The sequence below is a fragment of the Colius striatus genome, chromosome 10, assembly GCF_028858725.1.
Source record: "Colius striatus isolate bColStr4 chromosome 10, bColStr4.1.hap1, whole genome shotgun sequence".
Taxonomy (NCBI): Eukaryota; Metazoa; Chordata; class Aves; order Coliiformes; family Coliidae; genus Colius; species Colius striatus.
In genome coordinates, this window is record NC_084768.1 from 3,893,448 (window position 1) to 3,918,799 (window position 25,352).

The 25,352-nt window shown below is 47.5% G+C and overlaps 3 protein-coding genes across 4 annotated transcripts in view; 2 read left to right on the top strand and 1 right to left on the bottom strand.

Annotated features, from left to right (window-relative positions):
* The first annotated feature begins 306 nt into the window (after nucleotides 1-306).
* On the top strand, nucleotides 307-4,677 carry DYNLT5 (dynein light chain Tctex-type family member 5). Its single transcript, XM_010206263.2, has 4 exons — nucleotides 307-425; nucleotides 537-661; nucleotides 1,349-1,386; nucleotides 4,486-4,677. The coding sequence occupies exons 1-4, from the start codon at nucleotides 329-331 to the stop codon at nucleotides 4,487-4,489; spliced, it is 264 nt and encodes an 87-aa protein (XP_010204565.2). The 5' UTR covers nucleotides 307-328; the 3' UTR covers nucleotides 4,490-4,677.
* Nucleotides 4,678-7,132: 2,455 nt separating this feature from the next.
* On the bottom strand, nucleotides 7,133-25,230 carry DNAI4 (dynein axonemal intermediate chain 4). The gene is made up of 18 exons (XM_062003922.1): nucleotides 25,224-25,230; nucleotides 24,605-25,127; nucleotides 24,155-24,524; nucleotides 23,009-23,199; nucleotides 22,131-22,258; nucleotides 21,769-21,925; nucleotides 20,287-20,426; nucleotides 19,414-19,572; nucleotides 18,763-18,954; nucleotides 17,879-18,129; nucleotides 16,463-16,549; nucleotides 13,966-14,117; nucleotides 12,819-12,976; nucleotides 12,517-12,638; nucleotides 10,991-11,089; nucleotides 9,908-10,134; nucleotides 9,027-9,180; nucleotides 7,133-7,303 (listed from the first exon to the last, which is right to left on the bottom strand). The coding sequence occupies exons 1-18, from the start codon at nucleotides 25,228-25,230 to the stop codon at nucleotides 7,259-7,261; spliced, it is 3,162 nt and encodes a 1,053-aa protein (XP_061859906.1). The 3' UTR covers nucleotides 7,133-7,258.
* The window catches only part of MIER1 (MIER1 transcriptional regulator), a 41,904-nt gene continuing 41,479 nt past the window's right edge, over nucleotides 24,928-25,352 (top strand). For both annotated transcript variants that reach the window (XM_062003457.1, XM_062003458.1), the window contains exon 1: nucleotides 24,928-25,316. The gene's annotated coding sequence lies outside the window, so the exon portion shown is untranslated. The remainder of the gene's footprint in view (nucleotides 25,317-25,352) is intronic.

Below are 25,352 nucleotides of genomic sequence, written 5' to 3' on the forward strand. Positions count from 1 at the left end.
CCTGCCGCACCTCAGCAGCCATGAGGGGATGGACGGCAGCGCTGCCCGCCGCCCGCCCGCCCTTTTCACCGCCCCTCAGCAGCCGTGAGGGGATGGATGGCGGCACTGACCGCCGCCCCTCAGCAGCCGTGAGGGGATGGATGGCAGCACTGCCCGCCGCCCGCCCGCCCTTTCCACCGCCCCTCAGCAGCCGTGAGGGGATGGATGGCGGCGCTGCCCGCCGCCCGCCCTTTCCGCCGCCCCTCAGCAGCCGTGAGGGGATGGATGGCGGCGCTGCCCGCCGCCCGCCCGCCCTTTCCGCCGCCCCTCAGCAGCCGTGAGGGGATGGATGGCGGCAGTGACCGCTGTCGTCCCGCCCTTTCCGTCTCCTCTCAGCAGCCGGGAGGGGATGGATGGCGCCGTGGCCGTTAGCGACCCCCGCTCGGGTAGGTGCTAGGGCCGCGCGCTTCGGGGCGGGAGGAGGGGAGTTCATCTGGCTTCGTCGTGGTGTGTTTTCCCTCAGAAAAGCGGGTTTAACCTCACCGCCCGCCCCTCAGGTCCCCTCAGACGCTTCCCGGTGACAGCGGTGGATGATATCCTGAAGGACGTGCTTGGGAGCTACCTGAGGGAGCAGCAATATGAGCCGGCCCGGTGCAGGGACATGGCAAAAGATATCGCTGAGGTACTGCTGCGCCTCGATGGGATGTCAGGGAGGTGGCCGTCGGGATGGGGAGGACACGAATACACATCACGTGTAAAACAAATGCTGGAAGAAGCTAAGGTGCACCAAGGATTGCTTTGAGGCAGGTGCAGGCTTTTATGAATTAATGATGAGGCTTGTTCAAGCAGGTGTGGCTCTGGGCAAGCACACAGGTCATTAAAAACTTGATGCTGTGGTTGCCCTGTGCAGAAATGCCATTAGTAGCTTTAAAGTTTGTATCAGACCTTTCTGAAAGAGGCCAGTTACGGTAGCAGCTGATTTCTGCAGTGTCGTGTGGAGGCTCCTTGTCGGTTAAATCTTGCTGCTGACTGCCCTGACCCATTGGTCTTCCAGCTGATTTGGCTCAGAAGAGCTCCCTGACTTTCAAAAAGCATTACTGTCTGCTCTTACTTCCCACCCTGTAAGCAGCAGGTAACTATGGACACAGGAAGGTGTGGATGGAAGCGTTTGGTTCACAAAATCCAGCCCAGTATTTACCATCTGTCCAAGGAGGAGTTTGCAGCAGATGTTGCAATTAAAAAATGGTTGTCAGGATTGTTGCAAGGGCTTCCTACTGCAATTCTTGCACTTGTCTGCCTCGGAAAGCCAAATCCCTGATCCTCCCCTGTAAAAAGGGCTAACCACTTACTCCTTTTTTCTCTCTTGCAGGTCATTAAAGCTCGGGTGAGAGACCTTATGATACCAAGGTACAAGATTGTTGTGGTGACACATATTGGGCAGCTGAATGAGCAGAGCATGCAAATTGGAAGCAGGTGCCTGTGGGATCCTGCGAGTGATACATTCTCGTCCTATGTGTTCAAGAACACTTCACTGTTTGCTCTTGCAAATGTCTATGCTGTCTACTTTGAATAAGGAGGTAGCTGAGTTGAACAGCAGAAATTAACATTCAGCCTAATTGTCCCTGTTTCTGTTGTTGAAAATGGTTGTGAGGGCAGCCATTCGATAAGGCAGCTTTCACCTGGTTTGAAATGAGGTTGCTCTAAGCCTTTCAGCAGTGAAGGTGATAACTGCGTTTCCCCAGAGCTTCCTGGGGGAAGTGATTCTCTGTGACATGCCATTTTGCACCTGATCCTAGCTGCTTTCCCACCCAGCTATCCCTGTGATACTTTTATCTCCATGAATTTGGCCTCACTGTGTGATCCCCAAGTAGAAACCACAGAGGGATTTTTGGAAAGTAAAACAAAAGCATTTTAAAATGATCCTCATTAAGTGGCATTTATGGGCAGCTCTGTGTGTGCTGGGCCCTGTGGCCCTGGCTCTGTGCACACGTTGCATTGCAGGTGTTGTGTCCCATCCAGCTGTAGTAGCTGAATGCTACAAGTTATCCTGCCCTGCCCAGGGGACAGAGGGATCTGTCCAGACCTTCCTACAGGCCCCAAATATGGGCTCTGTGGTGAGAGAGGAGCAAAGAGTGAGAGAATGCAGGAGCTTTGCATGCCAGGGGATACCCCTGTCCCCTGAGTGCAGAGAGGGTGGCCTAGAGAAAGTGGTTAGTTTTGCTTGGAGAAGACTAGCTCTGTCCCATAGTGCTTGAAATAAGTGAGAAATGTCTTAAAATGACCTCAGGAGTATATAGATCTAACATGTCGAGGCCTTTCTGTTAAAGCTGCTTCAATCTAGAAAAACAAGTTGAACTGAGTTCTCAGCTGATACCTGCCTGTAGACAAGAGGGGAAGTGCAGCCCTCTGAGCTCAGAAGTGTATTTCCAGCCTTCCTGGGTGCAAATTTACTGCCTGCTGGGTAGGGCCTGGGGCAGGCATTGCTGAAAGCAACAGGAATAGGAGCTGAAGTATGGCTACTGCTGGCCCACTGGCTGATGGCAGCTCTCTCGGCAGCAGCCGTTCCCCTGCTGTGGGAACCAGAGCTGGCTGCGCTGCCTTGGCTTTGCTCTGATCCTGGAGGCAGACTGTTTGCTACCCAACTGAAACGTGCTGTTGCATTTCTGTAAGAGAACAAGCATAGACTAGATTGCTTATTATATTTCATGTGCAAAGATGAAACTAGAACAGTAGCTAGGTGGGCAAAAATACTTGTGTTTGTGACCAGAAGTTTAAAGCACTTGTGGAATCCAGATAACCCAACCTGAACTGTCACCGCAGCCGTTTGCTGGCTTGTGCAACAACGTTTAACATCCAGCCTTGACTTCCTAGTGTACTCCAAAGAGTAAAGCTGCAATTAAAGAATGCAACTGAAACAATTGTGGGTTATATCATGATTATTTTAATACAGGAAAGCTGTGACACTGAGTCTCGTCTGCTGTGTTCTAGCACAGGGAACTGATCTCTTTCTCGCTGCAGCCGATGCTGCAGCAGGATGTGGTGAGCAGCTTGGCTGCCTCACGCTTTTTTAGCAGAGAGCTTTTCCTGGTGCCTTGCTGCTCTTGCTCTGTGTTGGGCCCCACGTTGTGGATTTCTTCATTGTCGGTCAGGAGCCTCAGGTCTGTGTACGTTGAGGAGTCACCATTACCATTGTTCTCTTGTGAGAAAAGCAGGGGGTTGTCATTCTCTGTTGCATAAAAATTAGAAGCTAAAAATTAGAAGTGATGGAATTCTGAGTAGTTGATAGCATTTGTCTTTACTATGAAGACAGGCCAGCCTACAGCCAGGGAGCTGAACGTGTTATCTGTTCTGATGTGAGCAGCTGAGACGTCCCTGATCACAGACTTCAAACCATGATTTGATGTGTCAGTGAGGCTTGACTAGCATGTTAACCTGGGACTGCTTGTGGGGTCCCTGAAATGCAGATATTGTGTTAAGGCATCACATAGTCACCGTTTTACCATTCCCGAGTGCTGCCACATACATTACACTGGCAATTCATGTGCATTTTAAACACCACAGTGCGCCTGGGCACTGCCTTGTGGAGTGTGTAAAGGTACAGTAGTTACCTCACTTAGTTTAGTGGGGGTTTCTTCTCTGTTAATACACTCAGAAAGGGCTTTACAGGTGACACTACTTTTTGTGTTTGTTTAAGACTGCTGCTACAATAGGATTTTCAAAAGAGGCAGGTGTTACTGTGTGGGAAATGTAGAAAGCCTCTGTTCCTGTCATTTGCCTTGTTTATTTTCTGTTTTGATAGTTCTTTTAACCTATCACAGTACAAATTTCTAGCAGTGCATGTAGTGGCTGAGTTTTCTATCTAAAAGTGTGCATGTAGTGGCTGGGTTTTCTATCTAAAAGTGTGCATGTAGTGGCTGGGTTTTCTAACTAAAAGTATACAACACCATGTCAAAATACTTAAACTGCAGAGTATATATTCAACATGCTTTGACTACACTATCCCTAAGTTGTAATAAAGCTTCTAGTTTCTGGTGCAGAATGAGGTGTGTACTGAATACAATGGTAAAAAACTTGGATTAACTGCAGCAAAGCTTGGTTTTGGCATTTAAAATGTCACAGCATCATGCTTTGCAGGGGTAGCCTAGCTTATAAGGCACGTGGTTCCTCAGGTTGACTTGGAAAATCTTGATCCAAGTAGTTTATATTGAGCAGAATAGCAGACTAAGCTAAGCCAAAACCAAAACCCATAAGGTGGCGGCACCTCACTGCCTGTGTCAGAGTAAAGCACATGCTGGTCATGCTTGAGAAGCACCTGTGTAGGGAGCAGAAGGCAGCGAGGGCACAGCTCTGCCCTCAGGTATGGCCTGCATCCATTTGGCTCTTCCGAGTCTCCTCAGAGCCAGGTGCTCCTTGAAAGGGAAGATAAGCCTGTAACGCATTAATTAGTACTTACCAAACAGGTAATCATAGTCAGTCACATGCCTTTTCCACCGGGAGCCACCGCAGGTGAAGACAACGGCCCTGACAAAGTCCCTCCCGCAGAGCTTCACGGGGTTTCCTTCAGCTCTCCCCTCACGTGCCGCAGCCAGGAGAGTGAGCAAGGCCAGCGCCAGCACAGAGGCCCTCATTCTGCAGGTACTGTGCAGGCTGTCAGCAGGGCAGGAGGGATCTGCAAGGCTGAGGTGGGGAGTTCTGCTGAAACCCTTTCCTTTATACTCCTGGCCCATCTGCTCCACTGAGTAATGGCTCTGTCTGAGGATGACTTAATGTTTGCTGAAAACAAGTTAATCGCTTGTTTCCGGTCTTGTTTGAAGTGCTTTGGGATTTGTGCTGGGATTTCCATCAGGTGTTAAAGACTTCTTAAGACTATGTAACTGCTTTACTATAGGAACACTTGTAGTATAACATGTTTATAGAGTATGAACTTGAGATCAATACTGTTAATGTGTATGTTCTGCTAAAATGAAAGGGTGTTTATTATGTGATTGGTAGCTAATGGGTTTTGTCTCTGTGTGCTTCCCACACATCCCGCCTTGCCAGAGTTTAAGAAATATCAGGTCTGTTTCTGTTAGCGACCCCAAACAACAAGGGAGTTAACTTCTTCCACTCATGTGGCACTTACAGGCCTCTCCATTGCCCCTGCCATGTTCTCCTGCCAAGCCACCCCTTGTCGACTGGCAGCCACAGACACTTCAGGGGAAGCTGCCAGTGCGAGGCAGCCACTTAGAAGAAAATCAGCTAGCCAGGGGTTTTTGTGGCAAATGAAGGCAGCCAGTCCAGCAAGCGCCCCGCTACGACTCCGAGCGTGCTGAGCGGCAGGGCGTTGAGCGCTGCGATCTCACCGTAACCAGCTGGCCACAGCAATGCCTGCACCTGTAGGTGTTTAGCTCACTGGTAGCCAGATGCAGTGGAATAGCTCCACTGCAGCTGCATGGCTCACATGTCTCTGCACTTAGGCCTGTGGACGTGGCCCTTGTCCAAAAAGGCATTTAGATAAGATAGGGAGAGGCTCTGAACAAAGCACGAATGGCTATGGGTCAGCATCCTGGCTGTCCTTTTCCTTTTGGTACTAGCTGACAGGCAGTTCTCTGAAGCAGCATGGAGCAGTGTCACTGTGCCCTGGGATAGGAGGTTAGCAGATTGGTTACGAGTGCAGTCCTGTCCTATTGCTTTGGATGTTGTTGGCTACAGTTGCTGCAAGCTTCTGTAAAATAATCTTGCAATAAAATGCCTTAAGGGGAAAATTTAGCAACTATGAGGTCAGAAATTCCATGTTTAAGAACAAAATACATTAGTAACTTCAGAGATCTTTAGCACTTCCTAGCTCCACGAGTGTATTCCAGCACCATAATGTTACAGTCAGTTAGTTTACATGACATGCAGGGTGAATTACAGTGTGTTCCAGACTTGTCAGGAAGCTTGTTTCTTACTAGTAGCATCAGTAAGTAAACAGCCATGACTGGATGGAAAATATATGGTGTATTTCATTCAGATTGGCAAAATGATTAACACATGATTCACCTTAATGGGTGTCTGTCTTTGAAAAGCACAAAGATTAATTTTATGTCCAGGGTAGGCTTTGCATGTTCTCTGTAAAATGTGCTGAACACAGAGGGAAGTGGCTGTTAATGCATCACAAATGATCTTTAACTTCAGTGATGTGTTTAAGTGCTGGACATTTATTGTCAGGCTAATGAGAAAGTCTGAACATTCTCTAGTTATAAAATAGACATCTCGCTACATAATGCTTTCAGGAGCGGGCACAGCACTTTGCTGCCAAGCTGTTGTGTCACCCAGCTCCTGTGACAGGGGATCCCTGCTGCACTCATCGACACTAGAGCAACTGCCTAGCTCTTGATCTGAATTACTCCTCTCTGTAGAGGACAGCGTCTCTGAGATGCTTCATATTACCTGGGAGTAGTCTCTGAAAATCCTTCTTATGTTGGTTTTTTTTGTCCTGCTGCTTGTGATCTGTCCGCCTGAGAGACAGCCTAGTCAACCAAACACTGCCTGCTTCCAACCAGCAGCACAGGGCTGAGCGTTCCCAAGAGCATTCAGCTCTCCAGCTGACAGGGGTGGGCTAGGGGAGGTGATGAGATCTCAGAACACAAATCTGGCCTCCAGAGGTGCAGTGGTGAGCCGTTGCTGCAGGACCACACTGTCACCTTGTGCGAGAAGCTTTCAGGAAAGTGTTTGTGTGCAACAGAGTGAATTTGAACTGCAATTTTATGTAACCCTAATTTGTCAGGGGTTGAAAAAGTGGGTCTTTGCTTTTGCCTGATGTGAGATCATCTGCAGCTTGCAGTAGCACCTAATGCCAACCAAAGCACAGCTTTCACCCTCAGCAGTGGTCTGTGGGATCACAGACAGGATGGATCTGACTAAAAGTCCTTATTTTATCATACAGTTTCACAGGGAAGACATAAACCACGCTGGTAAGGACTTTGGTGGTATGATGGAGTGACTTATACAAGAGCTGATTTGGGTGTTTTTGCTTTTTGGGTAATACAAGGGAAAAAAAGACCTTGCAGGAAAAACAACCCAAAACCAAGGATAAAAGACTATGGAGAACTTGGTTACCTTATCTGTATTACAGGGAAGGACATCTGTGTTCTATACTGTTTGTCAAATGAGAGGGGCTTCAAGGGGAAAATTTAGAGCATTTTAAGGAAGTTTATAACAAGAGTTTCAAAGAAAAAATTTAATGATGCTTTGTGGTAATACTGCAGTAACTCATTCGTGCTGTTGCCAGCTGAGTAGGGGTATCATTTAGCCACTGCTAAGGAGCCACAGCAACACCCATTATGTCATATAAGATATCAGCCTGCAAAACAAGAGGGGAAAAAGAGCTGTATGACAGTGTGATGACAGTATAAGACATGCAGTGGTCTAAAATTCCTGTTATGAACCAGGAAGAGAATTGCTTGTGCAATGAGCATCCAGAACACATGGTAAGGCAGCTTGTATTATGGCAGTTGATTCTTTAGAATTCTGTTACTATGTTTACCAGTGTTCCTTGAAAATAACACTTTTTTGGCAGGCCTGTTTGGATTGCATTTGTGGCATCATACTTAGCAGCCTGGAAATATATCTCTTGTTTATAAAGGAAATTATTTTTTCAAGATGATTCATGTGTGGTAGCTGTACTTAGATGGGATTGCCCCTGAAGTAATTATTTCCCTTTAGCATTAGTTGTAATGTGGATGCTGTTGTGCTAAGCCTTGTACCTGCTTCAGCCCAGGAAGGCCTTTCTGTTAGCATAAAAGGGACTGAAGGAAAATGAGGATGCTGAAAATTGAGATTCCCAGTGGCCTGTGAGGCTCTGTGACTCAGTTATGCCACATATCTAAAGTCAGGCAAGTTAAGCACTCATGTTTTTATTCTTGTTCTGACATACCTAGAAAATTGTCCCTATATTCTTACTAACAGAAGAACTTCTCTGTTTGGAGGATGTGGGCTGCTTCATGGTGATTTGTAGGAAAAAAACCCCACTAATTGTGTTTTCTAAGTTGGACAACAATGGCCTCACTTTTAGCTTTAAAGGGAAGTAGCTTTTTCTCTGTGGTTTACAGTGCTTGGCAACTGAGGCTGGTAATTACCAGGACTTCTAAATGCAGTGCTGACAACTGGGAATTGATGCTTAATACCCTAAGAATGAAGGTTAGATTAACATCAGCATTATCATTCTCTCCAATTTAACTGTAGTGTGTTGGTTTAGTGTCTAGGGCTTTTAAAAAGCACCAGTTCCACGTGACAAATTGGGAACCCATGTCTGTATGCCAGAGGTACTCACTTGAAATGGAAAGGCCATTGGGAGCAGTTCGAGGCTGCTGGCCACCAGCAGATACACGCTGGAGGAGGGATCTCCCTGGTGCTGGACTACCCAGGGTGGGTGTCAGAATTTTGTCCCATGGACCAGGCAAGGGAGGCCCAGGAGAGCTTTGGTGTGAATTGACACTGATGGATGCAAAAGTGGGCAGAAGGGATTCACGGGGGACATCAGCCAGTTTGTACGCTGCTGCTGATGCAGAACCTGGTTATAAGGCAAGTCAGATTCTCAGCTAGGAGAGGAAAGCCCTTGTTAGGATACGCAGTGTCTTCTAAAAGAGTGAAGGCAATGCAGAGCCAAGGGATAATGGGTTTGCATGCACACACCAACGAAGTGAGACTGTCTTGGTGGCTGCCAGGAGAGGGGGTCATAGGGAAGGGCGTTCTGCCACATGCCATCATCTGCAGTCTGCATTTAGGGGAAGCTCCACCATCCTGCCCTTGTTCCAATCTCTGTCTCAAATCCAGCTTTGGCCAACCTCTGGATTTGCAATCCTGAAGTTTCACATTGATTTACCTGTTGCTGAAATTTCTAGTAGTATAGCATGCCAAAGAGCAGGAACCACCCCAGGGTTTAGTCTAGTTACAGAATTGTATCTGATCCCACCTATTTCAGTATTTGTTAGCTAGGTCTTAACAGGACTCCCTTCCTGAGGGATGAAGTGCCAGACAAGCATGCAGGCCTCTCAAGCCCACCACAGTCTCCTTGGGAATCATACCTCATTGCTGTTGGGAGCAGCCAGGTTCTGCAGCTCAAACACGCTGACTCCTCCTCTACTGTCTCCTACGAGAAGGCAGTTGGTGTTCATGGCAAAGAGCACAGCTGTGAATTTCACATGTGGCTTGGCAGAGCAAGAGATCACAGGGCTCGAGCTGCAACCAGAGACAGGAGTTAACAGCTAACATCCCGTTTGCCTGAGTGCACACTCACGTAAAGTCTGGCAGCAATGCAGGCCTGATAACACTCCTTGGCTTGCTGTCTGTTTGCTGGCTTAACTGGAAACCAAAGTGAGGCAGTGTTTTGTTTGGTGTCAGTCAAAACAGAAATCCCAGCTGCTTGTGAACTAAGATATCCTGCTTGCCTGAAATCTGTCCTATTGCCTAGTAAGGAGGTGGTGGTGGTTGTTAATATTTTTATTATAGGAATATTTTGCTTGTTGCTAAAAAAAAGCCTCCTACTCCACTGTGGGCTTCCTACTAAACACTCCAGAGCAGCAGTACAAGGCCACAGATTAACTAAGCTGCATGTGAGATATCCACCTACTTTACAGTAGTGGGAAAACATGAGGAGTATCTGAACTTCACACCAGCACCAAAGTAGCTCAGTGGTGTTATTTTTCCTTTTAACTATGACAGTGGCAGAATCTATGATTTCTGCAAAGAAGTTTTCCTTTTTATCAGTTCCATGAGGCATCTGACTCCTAATCACAATTCTCTGGTGACTGCCATCTGCTTTCACAAGATGAGTGGTTCAAAATGGCATATTTTCAGTCATTAAGCAAGCAATGGCATGGAGCTGCCATGATCTGCTACCAACACTGGTTAGGCAATAACAGTGTGCCGTTAAGTTTCAGAGTCTTCGAGAAAAGTCATTACTTACATGCTGACACTAAGATCCCACAGTTCTGCTCTGCTTTCGTTCACTGCTGCAAATGTGAAGGCTGATTTTGGAAACCACATAATGTCCTCAACAAAAGCAGTGGTGGAACTGAAGGTCAGAACGGGTGTCTGTGAATTCTGGTGCCACAACATGATGCTCCAGTCTGCAGAGCAGCTTAGGAACATGTCAGTGCTGAATGGGTTCCAAGCGACTTTGTACACCAGGCCCTTGGTGTTTGGGAAGAAATAAAAGAGGACTTTGTGTTATTATAGAGCTCCAGCCTCACCAGAGGGTTTTAATAGTGACCTTGGCTGGAAATCCCTGACTGTCATAGAATCATAGAACGGTAGGGTTGGAAGGGGCCTTTAGAGCTCATCCAGTCCAACCCCCCTGCAGAAGCAGGGTCACCTAGATCAGGTCACACAGGAACATGTCCAGGTGGGTCTTGGAGACCTCTGAGGAAGGAGACTCCACAACCCCTCTGGGCAGCCTGGGCCAGGGCTCCCTCACCCTCACAGTGAAACAGTTTTTTCCTACGTTTAAGTGGAACCGTTTGTGTTCCAGCCTCATCCCATCACCCCTCAGACCTTGAGAGCAAAACCAGCCTTGTGTTATGTGTACCCACAGGACATGAGGAGGCAGCAGATGCACTAAGGCAGGAAAGATCTTGGGAATAAAAAGCATTCAGCTGATTGTGTCAGGAGAAGCTGATGATGAAAGGGCAGCTTCTTGGATGAAACAGAGGCTTTCCAATAGAGAGGTGCTGTTAAAGTTCTGACATCTTTCTCTCAGAGGTAAGACTATCCAACTGTGGCTTGTGAGACAATCAGATTACAGACCATGTTCTTAGAATACGGGCAGAACTAAAGCTTTACAACAGTTTACAAGTTTTAATACATTACTTAAAATAATCCTTATGGTGTAGAAAGAAATCCTGTAAGACCGTGATGCTTTATGCTGTGGGAATGCAACTCCTAATATAAGGGAAGAAGTTGAGGTTTCTTTTGTCAAAGATAAGCAAAGAAATTTGTGTACTTAATTGAACAGCTTCTGCTGGCATTGCTCTTTGTGTTTATCCCTCACCTTATGGCCTCTGTACGTCTCCAGAAACTGCTCAGTGCATGAACAAGAACACTTGTGGATATGGCCCTCTTCTGTTCCAGCAAGATAAATATTAGTATTCTGAAAGAAAGACAAAAGTACCCTGGCTTGGATTAACCTATTTATCACAGTTTTTTCCTAAAATGTAGAAAGGACTGGATGAGTTTGGCAGGGACAGTCCTCTTAAAAGCCAAGGATGGTATGTGTTGGGCTGCTAAGTCCTCAACTCAGGAGATGTTGCACAGTCACATTCTCACTGATTTGATGAGCACCTAGAGAAAAGCTGCCCTAAGGTCTGGCCCAGAGCAAGTGTGAGTAACCTGGCTGAATGATGAGTTGTTCACATACAGGGTTTACTTGCTTGGTTTACTGTGTCATCCATTGTGGGTGAAACTGTTATTAGCTAAGAAGCAATTTGTTTCTGTTCTGGTTTACCAAGGAGCAGCTTTTGCTTGGTACCAGGGGGAGTGGGTTGCAGTGAAGACCCAGTAAAGAGTTTCTGGATTCTCCCCAGGCTCCTGGGCTCACACCCACCTCCGGCCCGGCTGGGCCAACCTGGCGCCTCTGCCAGCACTGTTTAGGGACGGGAATGTGAAGTGCTGGCAGGAGGTGTGAGAGTGATACAAGATGGAGGTGACCACGCGGACCCCACAGACAGAGAAGGAGGAAGGAAGGAGAAGCACCAGACCAGAGACCCCTCTGCAAGCCGTGGTGAGAATGCAGCTGTACCCCTGCAACCCCTGCAGGGCCATGGCAGGGCTGAGAGCCACCAGCAGCTCCGTGTGAGTGAGCCCGGACGGGTGAGGGACTGTGTGAGGAGGGGCCATGGCACAGGCCGTGCTGGAGCCTGCGGGCCCAGAGCAGCCCCACACGAGAGGCAGAGACGAGCTGCAGCCTGTGGGATAAATGCATGTTGGAGCAGCCCGGGCAGGGCTGTGTATGTGTGAGGGACCCCACAGACTTGCAGGGAGGATGGGTGTAGAGCCCACCTGCCCTGAGGAGGGACAAAGGGCAGAAGCCATCAGGAACAGACTGACTGAAATCCCCACTCCCTGCCCCCCTGGGCCGTTCAAGGAGGGAAGAGGTAAAAACACCAGGATCAGGGCTCTGAGCCCATTGAGGTGTGGCAAGAAGGTGTTCTTAAAGGGCTGGTCGGACTCTTCACTGTTGTATTACCCTGTGTTGTTTTATTTCGGTTATGTTTTGGGGTTTAAGGTTACATTTTAGTTGGTATTGCATTAAATTATTTTGTGTTTTCTTCCCCAAGCCAGTAGCCTGCTCTGTTTTGTCCTGGCAATTAAGCTCTCCCTGCCCTTTGGCAATTCTCAGCCTCTTTGGTACTTGAGGCTAATCGTGGTCTTTTGTTCACTGATGGGCCTAAACCACAGTTTCACAGTAAATATTTTTCAGTACTAGTGCCAAGTCCCAGGCTAGTGCATCACAAGAAGCTCTCTGCTGCACAGTTTTGCTGGATAATACTTCAGCCAGGATGGGCTTTCAGAGCCTACCTTTGGGTGGAAGTCAAAGCACATTCCAGCTGCCTGTTGAGATATCAGAGCTTCGCTTTTTCTTTTTTCCCCACCTGGTAATTTTATTTTCTTGCTTTCTGTTCTCTTTATTTGTATCAGATCTGTGCAAATAACAAGTTTTTGTCAGAGGTATGTGACAGTGCTATGAATACTCATGCATCTTTGGAATGCCCAACAGCTCTTAAATGTTCCATATAACTGGGATAAAGAATGTCCCATGAAAGAAAATGAAGCAATTGCAGTTTCTGAATTACAGAAAAGCTGTGGGGGAGGATGCTTACCAGTGCAATCCAGTCTTTTCTGGATAAGCCACTCCGTTATTCGGCCATCTGCTGAGATACAGATCAATCTCTCTTTTTTGCCGTCTCCTGTTATACCTCTGTTGTGTTCCACCCACCTCAGTTGCCATACAGGACCTGTGTGTTTATTTGAGGATTGGCTGAGACAAAAGGTGCACAGGGTAAATCATATATGAACAAAGACAAGACAGTATCTTTGAAAATTCATGAAGCTTCCCCTTTGTAACCAACATTACAAAGAAGTGGGGTTTAGCTTTAGACAAAAATCTGAATGGTGGCTGTTTTCTCCAGGGAAATGTTACCAAACATGTTTGATATCTGGTTTTAGGGCACTGTTTACGTGATGACACACCTTTCATCGGCCTGCTTCTGCAGGGGGGTTGGACTAGATGATCTCTAAAAGTCCCTTCCAACCCCTACCATTCTGTGATTCTGTGATACCTGAATCATGAAACCAATCTTACCCCTTGCAGGGGAGCACCTTAGACTCAGGGAGCTGCTCTTAAGGCAGCTGTCTCCTTGATTACCCTCCTCTCTCAATTTCTTCTTAATTCTTGCTTATCCCTCACCTGTTATGACATCCCCTCTATTTTTGGCAAGTGGGACCATTGAGAAAACACCAAAAGCTATCACTGATCTCCCACCAAGGACTTACTATCGGGGGCAAGATTGCCCTAGGTAGTACATGGAGTATAAAATGATGTATGGTGGTAACTTGCTGCGTGTCCTTAAAAAAGTCAGAGCATTGTACTCATTTGTTTGACCTTTCCAATGTGAGGAACTTTGTAGGCACAGCAGCAGCACAGAGTTCCATGCCCCAAACAGGAATGACGGTGTTAAAGTTCTGTAAGCTTTTATCATCAGAAACTGGAATAGCAAATGATGGCAGTGCAAGGGAGAAGCAGCATCTGAGGGTTGGCTGTGAGAGTGTTGTTTATGTAGGCATTTCCAGGCAAAACTGGAAGATACTGACAAAAGCTGGGAATGAGAAAATTGTGTAGCATCCCTGAGCCTTCACAAACCTTACTTCTCAACAGTTATTACTCCCCTCAGCTTCTCAGCTCTGGGTATTGTTTTTAGTTGTTAAGAGTTGAGCAAGGTGGGAGGAGATGGGAAATGGTAACCTTACCTGCTGTCCAGGAGTGCAGCAGTGTTACAGCTCGCTACATTATAGATGGTGACAGCACCATTGTACATTCCAACTGCTAAGAGATTTGGGCTTGCAGCAGAAAAATCCAGAGCAGTAACGCCATGCTCACACCGGAAAACACGCTCTGGCCACTGACCAGTGGGAAAAGACAAGAATGGTTTAAGTTAGTTTCTTAATTTACCTCAGGCTTCTCGGTACTGGCTACTAAATTGCCAGGCTGTGCTGGAAAATCCAGGGGCTGATGACCATAGAGACTATTTCTAGACAGGTACTATATTCTAAACAGTTCAGTTGATTTCTTGGTGCAGATGGTAAGGTTAGGGAAAGACTATGCAGAAATACAACACTGTAAAATAAGTTAAATGGGCCTGCTGCAAACAGCTCTGCAGAGAGAGACCTGGGAGTCCTGACTGATAATAAACTAACCATCAGCCAGCCGTGTGCTCTCATGGGCAAGGTGGCCAATGGCAGCCTGGGATGCATCAAGAAGAGTGTGGGCAGCAGGTCGAGGGAGGCTCTGCTCCCTCTCTGCTCTGCCCTGGTGAGGCATCATCTGGAGTACTGTGTCCAGCTCTGGGCTCCTCAGCTCAAGAGGGACAGAGAAGTGCTGGAGAGAGTCCAGCACAGGGCCACCAAGATGATCAGGGGACTGGAACATCTTTCATATGAGGAAAGGCTGCGGGACCTGGGGCTGTTTAGTCTGGAGAAGAGGAGACTGAGGGGGAATCTCATTAACATTTACAAATATCTAAAGGGTGGGTGTCAGGAGGTTGGGACATCCCTCTTTTCTATAGTAGATAGCAACAGGACAAGGGGTGATGTGGTGAAGCTGGAACATAAACAGTTCCACTTAAACATAAGGAAAAACAGTTTCAGTGTTTCAGTGGGGGAGCCCTGGCACAGGCTGCCCAGAGGGGTTGTGGAGGCTCCTTTCTTGGAGGTCTTCAAGACCCACCTGGACACGTTCCTGTGTGACCTGATCTAGGTGACCCTGCTTCTGCAGGGGGGTTGGACTGGATGATCTCTAAAGGTCCCTTCCAACCCCTGCCATTCTGTGATTCTATGAAATCAAGTTGCCTAAGATTCAGCTCTGTGCATACAGTGTGAGGGGTTTGATTCTTTTTTTTTCTCTTTAAAACAAGGCATTTTGGAAAATGTCTGCAGTTGGTTTTGATCTTGTAATTTGAAAGTAAGTACCTTTCCAATTACAGAAACTTAGCTGAAGGTAAAAAGCAATCTAACATGCTTCAGGTAATGTAAACCTCTATTTTTATGTAATTTCTCTATGTAACCACGGCATTGACTCAGCTCTGGCACAAGATTAAATCCTTACAGTCGCTGCACTGCACCAAATTCTTGAAATAGGAAACAGCAGGTCTCATTTCTTAATGTTGAGCACCTGAGGACTGTGGATGCCATCAGGGAATCATAAGAGTATCTCATTGTTGTTGATGTGATAAATATGCATCAAAGGCTTGACACTGCATGATTTAAATTAGTCAAATAGACAGATTTGGCCAAGTGAAGGCAGGAGAACCAATCAAACTCAAGTTGTATAATTTGATGCAAGATGGTTTTTACTGTGTCACTTTGTAATGAGATCTCCAAGATGTTTTCAAACTAGCCCTTTAAAAAGGAGATTATTTTTCAGATGGATATGTAAAGATGTCAATATTATGTCTAAGAAATCTACTGTCTTTTGGATAGCATTATGAGAAGTTAGATAATTCAAATATATACTTTTTCTGCAGGGGATTTGGACTAGATGATCTTTAAAGGTCCCTTCCAACCCCTACCATTCTGTGATTCTATGAACAGAATTTCACAATACAACAGAAAATGGACTGGAAAGGATAATCCTTAAAGTTTAAATGCAGATGTTCTCTGGAATGGGAGTTTCAAAGTATTGAACAAACGGTCTATAGGTTTTGAAAAACAAAAGGTAAGTGGATTTCTTTTCACTTTTGCTGTGATCAAGGCCAAGAACAAGAGTTTCTACACTCCTGGGTCTACTCACAGTAATAACCAAACAGATTTACAGTCTTGGGAAGGTCGCCCTAGGGATCAGAAATGGGCTCCAGAGATCTGCATTGCTAAGTTGCCTAGCAGAGACGGGTACTACCCACGAGCTGGAGCCATCTGTCAGTTGTTTGGCGGCCTGTGTACAGTGAATTTAGTTCTTGTGAATGGATGTGTGTGTCACCAAACCACCAGTGTGGTCAGCACTGCTGTTTGAAGTGTCAGCTGAGGGAACAGACAGGCACAGAAACTCAGCTGCTTCCTACAGGCTCTTTCTTTGGGCCAGCATTGCTGGGTACTGCAGGCAGAGTCATTTTCCAGAAACACGTGCTTTGGGCTAGCAAATTCAGTCTTACTGGCTTTTTGAAACAGAAAGAGAGAAAGAAATCAAGCAGAAGTTGTATGGCAGAAAGATGCATTGAAGAAAAAGAAAGAAAACAACCTGGCTGCATGTTACCTTGGGGTTCTTCAGCGACCAGCAGCAAGCCAAGCCTTCCTTCTGTGCTTTAAAATCAAACGCGCTGTAACCGACAGCTAAAAGATCCTAAAAGCACAGGTTAACAGTTATCTCTCAGTTCAACTTGGAGTTCAGTTGTATCTTTTTAAAAGGCAGCTTTCTGCTAGCAGGGACTCTGAGTGCCAAAGTGATGCTCATGTCGTGTACCAGCAAAGTACACGTGAGAACAGAATCTCTAGAATGCTGGAAACCGGTTCAAATAAAGGACATTCATAGTCACTGACAGTTGTGTTTGCAACTCCCCTCCTTGGCTGTCACAAAAATATGACCTTTGCAGAGATGAATGTATATTATTCTATGGCTGTACTTCATTGTGCAGCATTTAATGGAATGTATAATAACACTTCTGCTTTTCTCTGTCAGCGTGAGCTGTGAAAGGAGCTGCAGTGACCACCCTGAACTCCTACAGCGGGGTGCAATGGATTCCATCCATTCCTTTCCATAAGTAGAAGAAACAACAGCAAGGCTTCAGTCTTTCTTCCACTCCATTAATTTCTTTTCCTACACACAAGTAACTTGTGAAATGAACACTTTAAAAGTAAGTATTTGTTGAGCTATAATTCTAAGACTGAAGCCTATAAATGTGTCCAACTTTGTCATATCTGAAGATCTGGTATACTAATAGTAGGAAATAATGGTCTCTATTTTCTCTCTTTTCCCCCCCCCAGCTTGGGGCAATCTCACTGGTTTTATGTTTCTCATCCTCACCTGCTTTTTACCTTCCCTCCATTCTTTATTTTTGTTGTGGCCATAGGGAGCTCTGTTGGAAAAACTGAGCCTTGAATTACTCTGAAAGTGGAGATGTCTGAGTCATTCTCACCTCCACTGAAACCAAATGAAATACACTTGGGCCAGCTGCTCAGAAACCTGTGTCTGTTGTTATGATCTTTTCAGGCCTGATGAATGCTGCTGTCTTGGGAGATTGCTGTTAGAAACAGAGGTGTGGTATCTAAGCTGTCATGAATAAACTCAATCAATGGTGATAAAGTTTAATAACAGGGTGTTAAATTTCAACTTCCAATTCTATAATAGACCAAGTCTCTTAACACTCTTGTTCAGGTGACTACCTGTATTAAACTGGACCAATGCAATGAGATTCTGGACCACTTAAAGCTGTTGCAATGTATTTGTAGGAAAAGCCTAGTGCATCTGTGCAACCTGCAGAGCAATGTGGTGTTTTATGGAAGGACAAAATTCAGAGTGTGGGATGTAAAGACGTCCTAGCTGATTTCAGAGATGCACCCATCCCTCTGAGATCCCTCCCAACAAAGTGTACCCAAACCAGGAGTTGTTTGGCACCAACAATTGCTTAGACCAGTTTGTAAATACCTTAGGAGAAGTGATATAGAAACTCACTGGGTTGACTTTGCTCCAAGTCATGCTGCTCACACGGTGGCCAGCGGTTAAATCACACTTGTATGACCACAGCCACTCCAGTCTGGGAGGCACCGTTTCTTCTGGGGTTTTATTTAGATCTGACAGAATTGATGGGTCAATGAATGCTTCCTTCTGCTCTGCCTTGTCCTTCTTTTTCTTGTCATGCTCCTCCTGTTTAACTTCTGTCACAAGTCCTACTGTACCACTGGTGTCTGGGGTAACATCAGGATCTAAAATGCACAAGGATGAGAGAGTTGTGCATTTCCCTTAACTCCACTTGTTCCCATCAGAAGAAAATTTTTCCCTCTCAGTAAATATTGGGCAGGAAAAAAAAAAAGTGAAGATTTGGGGAACTGTAAAAGATAAAATAACACTTAGCACTTGCACCCAGGTCATGGCTCTGACAGCCTGCAGTGAGTACACTCATGTTAGAATATCTGTCAGGCTAAAACTTCTGCTTACCATCAGGCTCCTTATAAAAATAAATTAAAAGAAAAACCCAACCCAAACTCTAAAGACATTCCAATGCAAAAAACTGGTTGGAAAAGTAGCAGAATGAATCTGCATCTTAGCTGTCAGGAAACAGGTTTAGCTGATGTTTTGCATAAGCTTCTGTGGTGATATGCAGGAGACGAGCCAGCTCAGGGCTCATTGGTTCAGTTCTTCCACCAAGCCTGCTGGGGATGTGTGTTTCCGTGAGTGTAAATCTGCAAAGTTCACACTGATATCTCATAAACTCTCCCTCCCTTTGTCTGTTTCTTAAAAGACTTGTTGTCTGTAAAGACATTCAAGACATAACTCCATGACTTTGAATAGTATGCAAAGCCTGGTGCTGACAACAGAGTAGCCAAGGAGAAACAAACCCGTAAGGATGGGAAACTGCCGATAAGCTGCGAGTTTGGGTTGAAAAATATTCTCCATCAGAATTCTCTCCATGCAAAACAAATGCTGCTGAAAGTTTTCTGACGTCAGGATAGCTGCTGAGTGGCATTCCTCCTCTTCAGGCATTCTGGCAAGTACAGGACTTCCTGAAATTGTTCTGCGACTTGGGCTGCCTGACAACAAATAACACAGGAAAAACAGCTTTAACATGCTAATACTTTGCACATGGAAAGCATAAAAAGTCTCCTTCTCTTCCACCTGCAAAAAGCACAGGAGAATCTATCATCAGAAAACACTTGCACTGTTCATTTCTTCTTGCTTTAGTTTTGTTTTCTTCTACTGCTCAAATACTCGGTGTGATACTTCTGTAATTGTTCACAATTGGTGTTTTGCTTCTGCTGTCCTGCAGTAGTGCCAGGAAACCTTGTCCCTATTTATTCAAGATTGTGTATGATGGCATTGTGCAGACAAGGTCCCAGGGCAGACCTGTCCAAGATCCTTTAGCAAACTCTCTTCCAAGTGCCAGATAGGCAGACCAAGCATTTTCTCCCTGTTTCACCACGCGACATAACAATATGTATGGGTTAGAAGGGTGAAAACATGGCAGAAATGTACACCTGGAAAAGTATTACCTCTGTCAGAAGAGAGAGACCTAGTCTGATTGTGCTCCTCAGTTGGATGAGATGTGCTGCTTTTCCCAGGTGGGGCTCTGCTGCCTTCTGCTTTTGTTGCAGGTTCTATTTCCGATGCACTAAAGGAATCGTATAGGTCCCAGGAAGTGACCACTGTCCCTAGAAAGAGATTACACTGAGGTATGTAAGTCTCTTGTTTTGGCATGTTATTATAAAGGAGCAGAGACTGACTTTTGTACTACACTCCCAGCTGTGTGGCAGAGGGGTGTTGAAACCCTCTGAGGGGCAGACAAGGCTGTAGATCAGCTGCTGTGTGCTGCATCAGGGGTTGCTGGGTGTGGGGCATCTCTTCAGCAAGGCCAGCTCCCTGTAACCTTCCCTTTGCCTGCTCAGCTTTACAGCCATGAGTTGGACTGAGCCCTGCTGATGCACACAAAAAAGGGGAAGGTATGTTTTCAAATCAGATTAAAATCTATTTTGCTCCTCCTTTTTTTTTCCTGCTCATTTTGTATACACCAACAAATACAAAGGAAAGATGCTCAGAAGAGCATGGCCCATAGTTTTGTTTGGCCTCCTGCACAAAAAAGTGTCCATAGCGAGGCAAAGCTAAAACCTAGATATTCCTCTATCATTTTTTAGAGCACTGAGGTTGAACATTTTGTAAAATGCACCTGTCCTGTGAGACTGACAAGAGTTTCTGCTTTCCTTAAGATTTTACATCTCATGACAGAGCTTCTCTTCTTTGCATTAGGGCAGATAGAAATGGAAACCAGCATCACTGAAAAGTAAAGGGAAAAAGGCAGCCGTGTCCTTTCATATTTGAAAGCGAAGTTGAAGCTCTGTCCCCTAAGAAGCAGAGGTCTGGAGGTTTACCTTTATCTTCCATGATGATTTTGTCACATTGCACTTCCTTGTTCTTTGTAGCTTCATTAATGGTTTGCATCATTTTGTCTGCAATGCGATCATTCCCAGCTCTGTTTCTGCAAATATCGACATAAATCCTGTTCTGCTCCCTTGGGAAAAGAGAAGCGGCTGTTGACTGTCTGAAAACCTTATTCATTCAGCACCTCAGTGTGTTTAACCACAAGTTGATCAGGAGAGGATATTTCAAGTCCTAAACGTCCTGCTGGGGTTTTCTGGATTGCTGGTTTTCATTTCCCTGCCTTTCAGCAGCCGTGTGTGCCCGTGCTGTGCTGCCTGTAGCAGTGGGCACCAGCACCACCCCTGCTCCTGCTTCCCTTGTGCTCTGCTGGAGTTCAGAGGAGCTCAGAACCATGCAGCTCTTGTTGCTTGGGAGGGAAAGGCAGTGCATCTATGAGGCAAACCCAACACCAGGATGTTTTTATTTGCTCCCTCCTTTAGGTTCTTTGGGAATGGTGAAACTGTTTCTTTGGGTTTCAGTACTAGAACAGATGTGGGCTATACTCCCCACCTTAGTCCCCAACAGGTCTGCTGCGCTCAGGAAGCCGCTGTCTGTTCCTATACATTTGGCAGCATGTGCTATGCACACCAAGTGATTCATGGGAAGCTCTTCCTCCTCCTTCTTCCCCTAAATCACAGCACTGTGATTCCTGGGCAGCGGTGTGTGTACTAGTAGAAAAAACATACTTGTGTAAATTGTCTGACTCAGGCTTTGGGGCTTACATCTCCAAAAGCTGTGTGACAAGTTTATTACTCTTCACATCCATTGTGAAGAGAACTTTGCTGCACTCTGTCCCAGTCAGGTCCTGGGAGTGAGCCAAACAACTATGTGTTGTGGGTTAACTCCTTGCCAAAGTTCATGGTAGGCCAGGGAGGAGACTCTGGTGTGGTACACACTAGATACAGCAAAGAGGAAACACGGTATTTTAACAGGCAAGGTCACTTGTGGTGAGGTGAGATTTCTTCTAGCTAGAGGCATTGTGGAGAGTTTTCAGAGGAGGCCACGGCCTGGGCCTGCCTAGTTTGTTTGTGTCTTTGTAATTAATAAAGGATTAGCTGTAAAGCCACACACAAGCATCAATGCAGAGGTTTGCAATTGCTTACCATTTCCATTACAATGAGATCATGTAATTCATGGATACCACACTTCTCTTCCCCCATCCTCAGCGTGTGACTGTCTCACCTCTCCTCCCTTTGCTAATGTGCCCTAGTTTGTCAGTGAGGAGGGTATGAATTTGATCAGTGAGATGGAGCTGTCTTGTCAAAAGAGAGACTCAAGCTCAATATGGCTTTAAACAAAGGTGAAATGACAAACAGCAGTAGTTGGAACACTGAACCTGCGTGTATGAGCAGCCTGTTGAGGGCTTTGTGATGGGCAGAAGTTGGGTGTGCTGAGCATACCACACACACGTACACAGCTACTGATGCACTTACAGGACTCTTCCAGCCTCTTCCGATTCTACAGACACCACAGCAACTGGCATATAAAATAGCCAGAGTGTTTCTGTCTCTGTGAGGTAAAGATCCACTCTTCTATCTAAGTCTTCTCTTGTCAGTTCTTCTTTTATCTCCCCTCGCTTCACCTGCACATCTGAAAAATTCCATGAGGTTACCAAGTGAGACCTTCTCTGCTCTACATGTAAAGGAAGACAAATTAATTCTGAAGGCGTTGTAACAATCAGGAGCCAAAACTTGTGAGGCACCGAGGTCCTCTGACATGCTGGGCATGTCACATCCGCAGACTTCAGTGTCTCACAAGTCCCAGTGCTCCAAGAAACAGTTTAATCTGTAATTACCCAGCTCATGTTCTTTACCAGACACACCAACAGTCGTGTCCTGGCGTGAGCCAGGTCCTAGCGGGTCATCCAGCGCTGCCTCGGCTGTTGATGTGTTTGAGACAGAAGTACTGCTGCTGCCATTTGTCCTTCAGGAGCAAGGAAACAAGCAGAAATAGTCTGTGAGAGTCCAGATATCGGTGAGCAAAGTGCCTCAAAACCAGCAGCATTGCTGTGTGGATAAGCCCCAGCAGGCTGTAATAGCCTACCCAGGGATGCTTTCCCCATCCAGGGAAGCTTAGGAAAGAAAACAATGAAAAAACGAGACCTAGAATTCCTCTGACAGCACATCCTGAGGCATTAAATAGCTGGTGGAGAAGCTGTGGAGCTCTCAGATTCCTCCCTAGCCTATAATCCTGGGAGGGGTTGGCTCCCCACTGTGTGAGGATGCAGGCAGCAGATAGCACTGCCGTGTCCTTCGATGCAGGAGGGGTTAGCTTGTTAATAGCTTATAGGCAACGTTCACAGCAGGGAGAGCTCACAACTCCAAGCTCAGGTAGTGCTGGGAGGTTTGTCAGCAGATTTTCTCTCTGCCAAAAGCTGAGTGTGAGCAATTGCAAAGATTCAAAAGGCATTTGAGAAAAGCCAATTTTGAAGATTTGCGTGTAAAACTGAAGTAATTTTAATGTCATTTAAGTAATGTTTTAAATGAAGAGCTCTTGTCTCCAAAAAAGATGGTTCCTCCTATTTTAAGTGTCTGTGTCAGGCATGGTTCTGTATTTTGACAACAGAGGACAGTTATTAGCCCTGCACAACAATTCCAGCTCCTGGCCTCTCAGAAGACCAGATGTGCAACAGCTGCAGGGTGAGCCAGGGTTTGAGATGGCATGTGGACTTACCTTGGGAATGAACTCCAGCTGGCCTTCACTCCTGGTGTCTGCTGCGTGGGGAAGGGAGCGACAAAACCAGTTTCTCTGGCTGCAAAGCGAGCACTCAGTGACCAGAGCTCACCCTGCCTGGGTGCAGCACGGTTTGGATCTGAATGGAAGAGTGGGTGGGGTGTCACGTCCTTTCCTTCATCATCAAAAACCTGAGGAAATATGTAGTGATGATCGTTTCCCCTCTGTTCCCAGAACAAGCACAGTGATGATACTTGCAACGTTTCCTCTGATCTGGAACTAAAAGAACACACCAGTCCAGGCAGGAACCTGACAGAGAGACAGGTAACCCCTCATGTACACCAGCGTTGGACTAAATGATCTTTCGAGGTCCCTTCCAACCCTTAAGATTCTGTGACTGAGATTCTATGAAGGGGGCTGCATCCCTGCCTTCCCCTTGGGGTTCAGCCCTAAGAAGGTTCTCACCATTGCCTGAGACTTCTTTGGAACTCTCTTGATAAAAATGACTGCAAAACACCTGGAAAAGCCTCTGTCTCATTACAGGAGCCCCTGCTCCTTCTTTGTCAGCCCTGTTGTCTTTTCTGGTTTCTTTATTCTACAGGGACTGTCACATCATTGTGAGCTCACTGGCTGTATCAAATAAACAGTACTGCAGAAGTAGTGGGAGAAGCAAATACGCCTCTGGTTTGATTGTACTCAAAACGCTGTCTTGTAAGAGGGTGTTCAGCAGGGCCTCTTGAAGAGTTTGTCGCGGCGGTGGCAGTGCTGCGTTAACCGTCGGGTGCCGGGACATGAGCAGCCTTCTCCAACCTCAGTGCCTCTGGGACTATGTTATGGGGAGCTTCTAAGTCTGAGGTGAAGACAGACAGGTTCCTTCATCAACAGACCTCGTGTGGGTTTGACAGCAGGTACTTAGGTTAGGAGGAGAACCGTTCCTCTGATTTTGTTAGTATTCTGATTCTTGCAGATTGGTTTTGGACATCAGTCATCTCCATTTCAGTGCTCTGGGATCATTTCCTTTCCCCACAGCTCTTCACTTTCAGACATGCCTTTTCTTTCTTTCTCCCACTCCCTTCCTGACAGCTTTTAGCACCCACAGTAACTCCCGTGTACAACGTTCCGGTACTAGTTTAAGCAGCTTCTCACCCGTACGGCATCCTGATTACCCCCAGCCCAGCCCTCGGCCGCAGCTTTGCCCGTGGAGGCCGTGGATGGGCTTCTGCTGCCCGCTGCTCTCCTTGTGCTGATGCTGCCTGAGCTGCTCACCCGCCGCTGGCTGCTGAAGCTCGCCTGCGATCCTCGCCGTACCCTGGAAGCCAGACAAGCCACAGCCCACTGACCCCTTAACTGTCCGGAATGGTGTAAAGGGCTGGAAGGATTCAGGGCGATACTACCTGAGGTGATGCATTTCCTCAGCCTCCGCGGAGGCTTTCTGAGGCGAGAGCAGGACGGGCAGAGGTGGGGCGCCGCCTGCTCTAAAATAAAAGCCTGGAAGACGTGTCGCCGGTGTCCGGTGCTGTGAGGCGAAGCTCACGGATGCGGCAGCCAAGGGGCGGGAGCTGCGGCGCGGGCCCCGTGACACCGTGTGGGCCTCGCCGGGACAGCGGCGGCAGCCCCGGCGTGCCCTGGCCGCGGTGCCGGAGCCGCCGGTCGCCCCGCGCTCCCGGGCCGGGCCGCTGCACGGGGCCCGCCGCGGCGGCGGCGCGGGGCTCGGTAACCGCGGCAACGCGCCCCAAGACGCCGCGCGGGGATTGGCTGCCAAGGACGGCGCCGGCGATAGGCCGGGCGCGGCGCGCGGGCCGCGCTGTGCCCCGCGGCCGCCGCCTGAGGAGGGACCCCGCGCCGCTCGCGCCGCACCGCGCGGCCGCGGCCTCCCCGTGCCCGGGCCCCTCTCCGCGCCCGGCGGGGCTGGGCCGCCCGCCTCGCCGCCGCGGGCCGCCCGCCCCCTGCACAGCCTGCGGCTCCTCCCCTGCCGTCAGGGCCGCGGCAGCCCCCGCTCCCCCTTTGTCACTGAAGCACAAAGGTCCTCGGCGGCCCGGGGAGACGGGAGCTCCCTTCGCCCCGCCGTGAACTCGGCCCCGGCGGCGGGGAGCGGGGCGGGTCTGGGCCTTTCGGGGGCCTGGCCAGGGACAAGGGCAGGGGCAGGCTTTCCCCCAGAGACGAGGGGCGCCGAGGCTCTTCCAAAGTATCTGGCAGACAGACGCTAGCGCCGTACCGAGCATTGTAACGCCAGCCGTGTGCAGCGGGAGCTCTGCCCAGGGCTGCGCTGCCCCCGAACCCGCCCCGCGACAGCACCGAGCCCGGGCAGGTGAGGCGGCCGGGAGGGCTCAGGGAGAAGAGGCGG

Bases quoted from the DNA above. Each gene is read 5' to 3' on its own strand.
- DNAI4 (XM_062003922.1), bottom strand. The intron at 21,926-22,130 runs GTAATTACAGAT...GGAATTTTTCAG, and splicing joins TGGTAAAGAACATGAGCTGG to ATGTGCAGGTGAAGCGAGGG. The intron at 11,090-12,516 runs GTAGGCTCTGAA...TCTTTCTTTCAG, and splicing joins GCTTTGACTTCCACCCAAAG to AATACTAATATTTATCTTGC.
- DYNLT5 (XM_010206263.2), top strand. From the start codon at position 329: ATGGCGGCAGTGACCGCTGTCGTCCCGCCCTTTCCGTCTCCTCTCAGC. The intron at 426-536 runs GTAGGTGCTAGG...CCCGCCCCTCAG, and splicing joins CGTTAGCGACCCCCGCTCGG to GTCCCCTCAGACGCTTCCCG. The intron at 662-1,348 runs GTACTGCTGCGC...TCTCTCTTGCAG, and splicing joins TGGCAAAAGATATCGCTGAG to GTCATTAAAGCTCGGGTGAG.